At 35.3% G+C, this 9,831-nt stretch overlaps 1 protein-coding gene across 1 annotated transcript in view; it reads left to right on the top strand.

Moving 5' to 3' along the window:
* The first annotated feature begins 7,401 nt into the window (after positions 1 to 7,401).
* The window catches only part of lama2 (laminin, alpha 2), a 179,570-nt gene continuing 177,140 nt past the window's right edge, over positions 7,402 to 9,831 (top strand). Inside the window, exon 1 of the mRNA XM_036210649.1 lies at positions 7,402 to 7,528. Within this exon, the coding sequence (XP_036066542.1) occupies positions 7,462 to 7,528 (67 nt within the window). The 5' untranslated portion in view covers positions 7,402 to 7,461. The remainder of the gene's footprint in view (positions 7,529 to 9,831) is intronic.

Below are 9,831 nucleotides of genomic sequence, written 5' to 3'. Positions count from 1 at the left end.
CAAACATCCTAATCAATACACAAAAAAACAACCAACCAACCAAACCAAACTAATGCAAACCAACCAATCAAACAAACAAGTAAATAAATAAATGACAGAAGCCAATAGTTTGAATTAAATAAAAATTAAATGTATTTTTTGTGTCAGTTAAACTTACAGAATCACATCATTGGAAATATTTATTTTTTAAAGATTGAAAAAAATGTATTTCCTGCAAAAGAGAAAACTAAAGTCATTTTTAAAACAAACATCAAAACATATATAGAGATCATTTAAATAAAGATAGGCAAACTAAAAGTGATTATATTAACGAGTATTATGCTACCGACTTGCTTGATTGGTCCAAATCGTTTAGAGTTCCTTAATAATTAAATTTTAAAAAAGTCATAAATATTAAGTCTTTTAGGATTCTGAGAAAGATTTAGTGTCAGAAGGAGGGAAATCGTAATAAAAAACACACTAAATAAATGAATGCATAAATAAACGAATGGTAAAATATTGATATTTTTCCTTAAGAAAAACGGGGTCATTTATTCCCTCATTATTCGCCGTCATTTTGGGTATTAAATTTTCAAAAGTGCTCCGAGTGAGACGTCCCTCGTAAGCAGAGCAGATTTCCATTCATATAGTCTTCAGTTCCATTTCCTTTAGAAAGGATGAAAGTCGTCGGAGTTTCAATGGAGACGAACAAAGTGGAGCTGCCTCATTAACAATCAGGTTGGAAATCAAAACGAGTCTCCAAATATTCCCAAACATGGAGCCTCTGGAGACGGGGGGGTTTCTGCCTTTCTGGCAGCAAATTGACTCCATAATTAAAACCACAGAGAAACCTGGCAGAAAATCTTTTATTTTGGCATCAATAAATGACTAAAGGCAAAAACATTTTCTTCCTGTTTGCCTCAGACGAGAAGCTGCTGCTCCAAGATTTAAAAAAATGAAATGTGAAGTAACGAGTTCCTTCAGATACTTTAAAGATACTTAAAGTCCTATACTTTTATACTTTGAGTAGATTTAGGATAGAAGGACCACCTTTAAGTATCACAGTAAATAAAAATGTTTACATTTAATTAAAAATAAAGCGTCTTTTTTATTAAGCCCAATTTCACAGGGATGTCTACGGCAATCCAAAAAGCCCAAAAAGGTATTCAGCGGGTTCTGAAGACGGATGGATGTATGATTGAGATTTTTTTTTTCCCCATTACTTGACTAGTTTTTAGTAATACTGTTAGTCTCCTTTTCAATTTTTTGTTTTTGAAATAGTCCCCACACACAGCGGTCCCTGAACTCACCATTACATTTGACAATCACTTAAAAATAGGAAAACGCCTTATGACGCCATTAGGATCATTTTTATTCAAATTTAAAATTTTCTGTTTAAGCCAAAGAGTTATGACGTCATTTTGATGGGAATAAATCCTTAATTGGAACATATATGTTATGGTGACGCTTTTTTTTTTCACAAAATGTTTATATTATCTTGACTTTGTCTTTGATTTGCTTTTTGATTAAAATTTTTCTGTATTTTTTTTTTTTTTTTAAAACTTAAAACAATTTGATCAGAGTTTTTGTAGTAAAAAAATGACGAAATGTACTAATTAGAACTGGATTTTTTTCATTTTTTTGTTTTTTGTTTCAGTTTCAGGTTTATTGTGAAATTATAATGCAATAACGCAAAAATATCTATTTAATTTTAAAAAAGCTGAAATTATACTATGAATTTCAAGTAGGGATGTAACGATTCAATCAACCCACAATTTGAGTCAACTCACAATTTTAAAGTCACATTTTCAATGTTTTCTATTTTTTTTTCTCATCACAATGAATTAAAGTTATTTTAAGGGCAAGTCTGTTTTCTTTTTGCCCCTTAAATAAAACCGTCTTTGTTACATCCTACTGCTGCAACTGCACCTTTTTTTTCCCAACCCTTCGGCTCACCTGGCAGGTGTGGCCAATGTGCCTTGATTGGCAGCTGGTGTCTGTTGAAGACAGAGGAGGCCACACCAAGTCAGGGAGGGGGCAGAGCAGCACGCTGGGTGTCAGTTTGTGTGGTGTTGGTCTGGTTTTGTCTTTTACTATTTTATTTTTATTTATTTTTATGTATTTTTATTTATTTTAAATTAAATACATTAAATTTATTTTTAATTTATTTTTATTTAGTTTAAATTAAATACATTAAATTTATTTTTAATTTAATGTATTTTAAATAAAATTTATTTTAAATAAAATTTCTTTTTAATTTATTTTAAATAAAATTTCTTTTAAATAAAATGTATTTTTAAATTAAATGTATTTCTTTTTTTATCAGCACACTAATTATTTCTTTGTATATAAGGACACAGGGTTTTGTTTATTTAATAAACTGTGTTCCAATTAATCATTTGTGGTGTCCCGTTTAATGTTTTTGTCCCCCTTGTTAGTCATCCCCTAGACTTCGGGATGGTTTTTCCATTGGGGACACAACACAATTGAAATGATCCCAAATCCTTTCATACATGTTGTGCTACATGTGACGGCCCGCCCAGTGCAACCCTGCACTCGTACTCAGTGCAAACGACCGTTCGTGAGCAGCTTGCAGAGAAAAAAAAAAAGACAAAGAGAACTAAAGAGTTAGTAAAAAAGAGCACGGCTCCCGGGTCAGGAGGGAAATGATCGCAAAGCTGCGTCGTCCTTCATGACTGTTGTCACGGTTGATTGTTCAAAGTTGGATTAAATTTGTGATGAAAAAAGTAAACTTACAGGGTGAGAAACAAATCTTGGTTTTGCTTGAATTTAGTTAATAGTTGCGAAATCCTGGAGGGACTGACTTGCATGAAACTTAAATCTGAAGGAGCTGCGAGAATTTCCCAGGATGGGAGAGCATGCAGCCCCTCCGCTAGGCGCACACTCACAGCGAGCTGCATGGAGAAATGTCATCTGCTCTGCATTTCTAAATGTAACCACATCCTGAGACAAACAGATTTGTTCAATTTCTGCTTCAATGAACATGTTGATGAGTTTTAATCTTTTTTTTTTAACTGATTCACAAAGAATCGTTACATCCTTAACGTCGACCATTGGTGGGATCTAAGGCATTTTTGGCCTTCTCGGCTTGCCGTACAGGCTCACTCTCCTTCACTCCACTGATTGCTCATTGGATTCCAGGACTATTTAAGCTTCATTCCTTCAACTTCACTCTGCCAGTTCGTTGGATGAGTAACCCTCAAGCAAACCTTTCAAGTTCTCGGTTCTGCCTGATAGTTCTTGTATTCTGGACTTTACACGGATTCTCTGGTTCTGTATGTTTCCTGAAGACTTCCTCATGTATCTGGCAGTACCATCATTCCGTGAGCACCTCAGCTTCAATAAACATCTTGTGTCTTTGTGGTCCGACACACATCCATTCTTACAATCGCCACAAAAAAACTGTTTTTAATTATTTGAGCAAATTGTAGAAAAACGATCACAAAATTGTGATTTGTTGATGAAAGTGCGAGTGTTGTGGATGAAAGAAACTTTTTTTTCTCTCTCTATTCTGTTATCTTGCCTTTTTATCAGGATTAAAAGACGAGTATTTATGTTTCAGGAATATTTCAGAGCTGCACGGATGCTTTAAAGTGTTTCATCTGTTTGAACTATTTGTTTACATTCATAGTGTAGAAAAAACAGAAGAAACACACCTTCTTATAAATGAATTATTTGTACTTTATGAACTAAACTCACAAATGAGGAAGTTAACATTTTGAAGTTGTATTTGCTGTGAAGTATTTAATGCAAATTCCCTTCGTGCGACTGTGTGTGTTTGTGTCTTCTTATCTGATGTCCTCATGTCAGAATGTATTCTTTCCAGACCTGGTGACACTTCAATTAAGCCACATTCATTTATTGAAGAGCGTATTTACATAAGTGCATTGAACGAGGTCCAGAAGTCGGAGCATCAAAAGCTTTTAGCTTCTCCATCAGGAGGAGTCTGTGACGGAGAGATCCACAATTTATTCCGGCTTAATTTGATTATGAAATGCAAAGAGCGCCCGACCAACGGCCTCAAAGATGAGAAAGAATTGCTTAAAAAAACTCCACTGTGATCAAATAAAGAGGGATTTTTATTGCTTGGCGGTTGGTGCTCAGGTGGGTGTTTATGACTTTTACTTAATTATCTTCTAAAAAATAGATCTCATGAAAAGAAGAGAAATAGAAATGAAAATGCAGAAGAAACCCTTGTGATGTGGATAAAGAGAAGCTGAGATCATAGAACGTTTGATGGATTTTAAACCAAAAACTGAAGTAAAGACGATAAAATAAGATACATTATCATTTACATTATCTTTAAAATCAAATCAGTAAAAGTCTTTAATCTAAACCATTTTTGGAATTTCTCTGAATTAATAGATTTCAGTTCAAATTCTGCATCAAATCCTGTTAGATTAATAATAACATTAGCGATAATCCTGTGATTACATGTGGATTTTTGGGGTTTGTACAAATAAATTGACTGCATTACATAAAAATGTTATGGAAGATGAAAAAATACCAAAAATTAACATTTATTTAAATTAGATTTTTGATGTCAGAAATCTGACATTTTAGCAACAATTCTGGCTTTAATCTCAAAATTCCTAAATTTGCTGCTGGGATTAAACTCAATAGTTAGAATTTTGAAAAACAATCAACAATTTTAAGGTGGAAGTTAAAATTTGGGGAAAAGAGTAATAATTGTAAGACTGAAGAAAGAAATCTGAAAGAAAAAGGTCAGAATTGTCGTATTTTAAGTGAGAATCTTATGGAAAAAGTAAAAATAGTAAAATCTAATCAAGAATTTTGAGACAAAAAGCTGAATTGTGCAATTTTTAATAATAATTTTGTAAAAAAAAATGCAAATACGAGATTTATATTAAGAATTCTGGTAAAAAAAAATTATTTGAGAAATTTTAATTAAGACTTCTGATGGAAAAACATTCGAATTGTGAGAATTTCAGTAAGAATTCCGAGAAAAAAAATTCAGAATTGTAAAATTGAAGCAATCATTTTAAGGGAAGAAAGAATTGTGAGATTCTTAGTAAGAATTCTGAGGAAATTGAAAGAATAGGGATATTTTTTTTAGTGAGAATATGATGAAAAAAATCAGAATTGTGAAATTAAAGCAAAAATTTTAAAAAAGAAAAGTCAGAATTGTGAGATTTTCAGTAAAAATTCTGGTAAAAAAAAGAAAAGAAAAGAACTACTGTTGTGAGATTTTTTTGTAAAGAATTTTTGTGAAAAAAACTTTAGAATTTTAAGACTTTAGATAAAGATTTTGAGAAAAAAAGTCAGAAATGTAAACTTTAAGCAAGAATTTGAAGGTAAAAAGTCAGAATTGTGAGATTTTCATTAAGAATTCATAGAAAAATGTCAGAACAGGGGCATTTTAAGTGAGAATGTGATTAAAAAATTCAGAATTCTAAAATTTAAGCAAGAATTTTGAAAAAGGAAAATTAGAATTGTAAGATTTTCAGTAAAACCTTTGATGGGAAAGTTACAAATGTGATATTTTCAGTAAAAATCCTGTTAAAAAACCTAAGTTGCGAGATTTTAACTAAGAATTCCGGTGAAAAAAGGTTAAATGGTACATTGCATATAACTAAATAACGCTTCCCCTGAAGGTCTAAAGCGCTTTTTGGTCTCCCTCCCATTCGCCCATTCACACACACATTCACACTCTAACAAAAGAGTCAGAACTTTGAGATTTCAGGTAAGAATTCAGAGAAATAAATGTCTGGATTCTGAGATTCCAAGTATAGAATTCTAGTGAAAAAAATTCAAGCCGTGAGTTTTTACGTGAGAATTCCGATTAAAAAAAAATTAGGACTGGAATCTCATTGAGGAATTCTGGTAAAAAAAATAAATTGGATTTTTTTTTTTGTAAGAATTGTGGCGAAAAAATGGTAGATGGTAAATAGTATATAGCACTACCTTTAAATCAATTTTTGTGAATTCTGATAAAAATAAATCCATAGATCCATCTGAACGCCTGATCGTCTCAGTCTGCAAATCAGTAAAAGTGGTTCTCCCTTTTAAAAATCCCTGCAGGAGAACGGCGCTCGGAGGAGGCAGCGGATCATGACCCACACGGAGGACGCCGCCCCGTCAGCTTTATTAGCATACCTGAATGGCATTTGTGACATTCCAGCCGGCCTCCCAGGCGGTGATGGTGGGTGAAGGAGTCCCGGCTGTGGAGGCCGTGTGGGAGCTCTGAAGTGGAGGAGCTCGGCTTTCAAACCCCCTCTCCCCTCTGTTATCAGAACTCAGGGTTTCTGTTTTGTCACAGTTCTCAGACGAGTCTGTGGTTCCAGAAAAAACCACTGCAGCTTCTCCAACGGCTGAACTCTTTTGCCCAACAGAACAATCAGATCTGGTGGTTTCATTGTGAGTCAGGAGCAGGTTGTGTTCTGCTAATGATGCTCCGTCTCTTCTGGTGTCACTGCTTCTGTTTGGAGAAAATCTGCCGTCTTCTCTGCAACTGTGGCTTGAGTCATCTCTTTGGGTCAAAACCAGCAACTCTTCATCTTCTTGGAAGAACAGGCTGCAGAAAACACACAAATGAATGAGTTGTCCTTATAGAAAACCATCAAATACATGCAAAACGACATGTATTTTTTGGACCAAACCTCTATCAAACCCACCGTTTCGTCCAGTCCAAGTGTAGCCTCGACTGAACCCAAACCCACAAAGACCCACCGGCACGGCCGTGACCCCCAGAGCCGAGAAACGGGGCAGAGGAGCCCATCTTCAGCTGTATATCTGCACCTGCAGAGGTCTTCAGGCTTTTTATATTCACACCGAATGCTCACATGAGTGGATCTGCACAGGTGCCTGGATGATGTTCTGACAAGTCGTTGGGCTGTAACAAAATAATCAGCCGGTGCTTTCAGGAGTGGAGGGGTAAACAGATTTAATGGCCACACAGAGCAATTTTAGCAAGTTTTTAGGAAGCAAAATAGTCGTTTTTCTTTGTATTTTGCCCCAGACTGTGGTGAGTTGTGGCATACAGCAGGAGGAGCCATGGAGCAGTGGTGCATTTGACCCAAATAGGAAAGTTTTAGTGTGGAACTGTACATCTTTAAGCCCCCCTCCCTCATTCCTGCTGTTTATAAATTGTTAAATGTGCTTTTCTGAATCAGAAACTTAAAAAAAAAAGTTTTGGCTAATTGGATTCTAAAGGAATGCGCCAACATCTGTCTGAAATGTCCAACTCTGCGCCCCAAAACTGAAAAAAAGAAAAGCGCACAAAAGAAATCCAGCATCTTCCCCACTTTGCCTCCCTCTTTCTCCTGAATCCCCCTCAAAAAGGGGAGGGGAAACAGAGGAAGAGGAAGAGGGGGAGAAGGAGAGTCTTTGGCTCAACTTGTGCGAAACTTTTTGTCATTCAACTCGGCACGGAGCCGCGCGCAACCCAGACGGCGTGAGGTCCGCGGCGCGCAGCGGGGGTTTCCAAGCTCAGAGGACGGAATGGAGCGGATCCTGGCCGCGCTCATCGCCCTGCTCTCATGGCAAAGCTGCCGAAGCCAGCAGAGAGGTAAGCTCCGCGGACTGATGGAGGATCCATACAGCAGCCACCATGGATCCAGCTGCTGCAGGGACCGCGCGCACCAGCGGAGCCGCGCGCGCGGTCCGGTTGGGACGCAAAAGCGGGTCACTTTGAAGGGAATTTTTGCATTTTATACCCCCCTAATTACACGCAGAGTCACAAAAGCTATCTAAACATCTTCTCCTGGGGGGTTCTCCTTTTTATTTGCTTGACCCCCAACAAAAGGAGGCATGAAGTTCCCCTGGGGCCCCATTGAACAAACACGTGAAGAAACAAGTGGAGGTATCAGTGCGTGGAGCCCAGATGTGGACCCACGGAGTCATCAGACTGTTTGTGATGAATGTTGAGGAGAACTGGGATAGATTTGGAAGTTTAAAAAAATCTAAAGATGCACTAAAAGATCTAAAAGTAAAATGTATTTGGAGGAAAAGTTTGAGCCAAAAAGGAAACGAGACAAAAACCTCAGGAAAAAGTAGGGCTTAAAGCCACTTTTTATTCAGTCACAAGTCAATAAATCAATTTGATTTCTCATTCTGTGTAATATGATTATATAATCCATTATTTAGTCACTTTTTGCTTTGGAACAAAAATAATTTTGGGGATTTAAACTATAAAAAGTTGGAACTTTTACTTAAAAAAAAACATTCCAACATCAAAACTGACTAAAAACCTATTTCTTTGCTTGAACCAAACAGAAATGAATGGTTTTTATGAATATGTTTTTAAGAATTGATTTTGATAAATTGATCTATTTTTGTTTAATGAGTGAATACCAACATTTTCAAGTACTAATAGTAAAACATGGTGGTGGTTGTTTTCCAAAATACTGAAGGAGTTGGCCAAAGCTGTATTCTTCTTCAAAAATGTGTTCTCCACATTTGTCCCATCTCCTGGGGGAGTGGTGAGCTGCAGACACAGTCGCGCTCAGGAACCATTTGGTGGTTTAACCCTCCAATCCTGAGTGTCAAGCAGGGAGGTAGTGGGTCCCACTTTTAGACTGGGCCGGGATTTGAACTCAAACCCTTCCAGTCTCGGGGCAGACACTCTACCACAAGGCCACTGAGCTGGTTGTCATTTTGCTCCTTCAAGAGAAAAAAAAAACTAAAGTTATTTTCAAGGATGGGATTAAGATACAGTTTTATGGGCTAAAATGCTATTTATTTATTGTAAATTATCCAGTAAATATGAATTGAAATCTTTCTTTATCTGTTTTTACAAAACTGTGACGGTGAGTTTGGACCAGAAGTTGGACAAACCTTTGGACTCGTTGGCCCACAAAGGGTTCTAAATTTTGACAGAAGAAGAGAATCAGGAGAAGATCCACCTGATTAGAGAAAGTACGGAGGTCAGGAAGTGCAAATCAATTGACACAAACATTTTAAAGATCACAATAAAAAAACATAACATAAAATCAATTGACACAAACATTTTAAAGATCACAATAAAAAAACATAACATAAAAAATGAAAAAACAACAAAAAAAACGTCTCAGAAAACAAAAGGCAACAAAATAAAATGTTGTCTTCTGGAAACTTGTTTTGTTTTCTAAAATGTTTTTTTCTTTTTAAAAATGTCACTTTGTTTTCTGGAAGTTTATTTGTTTTCTGAATGTTTGTTTATTTGTTTGTTTCATTTTTAGAAAATAACTTTTTTATTTTACGTTTTGGTTTCTAAAATTTATTTTTTTGTTATCTGGCATGTTTTATTTTTTAACATTTCATTTAGTTTTCTGAAATCAGTTTGTTTTATGAAATGTTATTTTTCTTTTTGTTTGTTTTTGTATTTCATTTTGTTTTCTGGATTTAAAAAAATATTTTATTTTCAAAAATTTCGTTTTTGTTTTCTAAAATGTTCATTTTTTAAATATTTTTAGGATTTTACGTTATTTTCAGGAAACAAATTGGTTTTCTGAAATGTTATTATTTTTTTTATTTTTTGGTTTCTAAAACTTTTTTTCTGTTTTCTAAAATCTAATGCTGTTTTTTCATTTTATTATTATTTTTTTGTGATCTTTAAAAAGGATTTGAAGGGATTTGTTGATGTGATTTGTCGTTCAGGGCCACCGTAAGAAAGAAATAACAAGGAAACATGCTTTAATTTTGATTAAACATTGTTTTTTATACTTTACTTACTTCTTCTTACTTCCGGTCAACATCAGTTAGACGACGGGAAGAAAACTGCTGCCAACAATCTCCCATTCAATTGTCAAACTCGTTGATGATGACATGTCGCGTAGTAGGGTGTCTTTGGTCGACCTCTCGCAGAAGTTCCATGTTTTGGCCCCCAGGTAA

This window comes from Oryzias melastigma, linkage group LG24 (assembly GCF_002922805.2).
Source record: "Oryzias melastigma strain HK-1 linkage group LG24, ASM292280v2, whole genome shotgun sequence".
In the NCBI taxonomy this organism is placed as follows: Eukaryota; Metazoa; Chordata; class Actinopteri; order Beloniformes; family Adrianichthyidae; genus Oryzias; species Oryzias melastigma.
The sequence above is the reverse complement of the archived record's forward strand: the minus strand, read 5'-3'. Positions and strand labels throughout refer to the sequence as shown.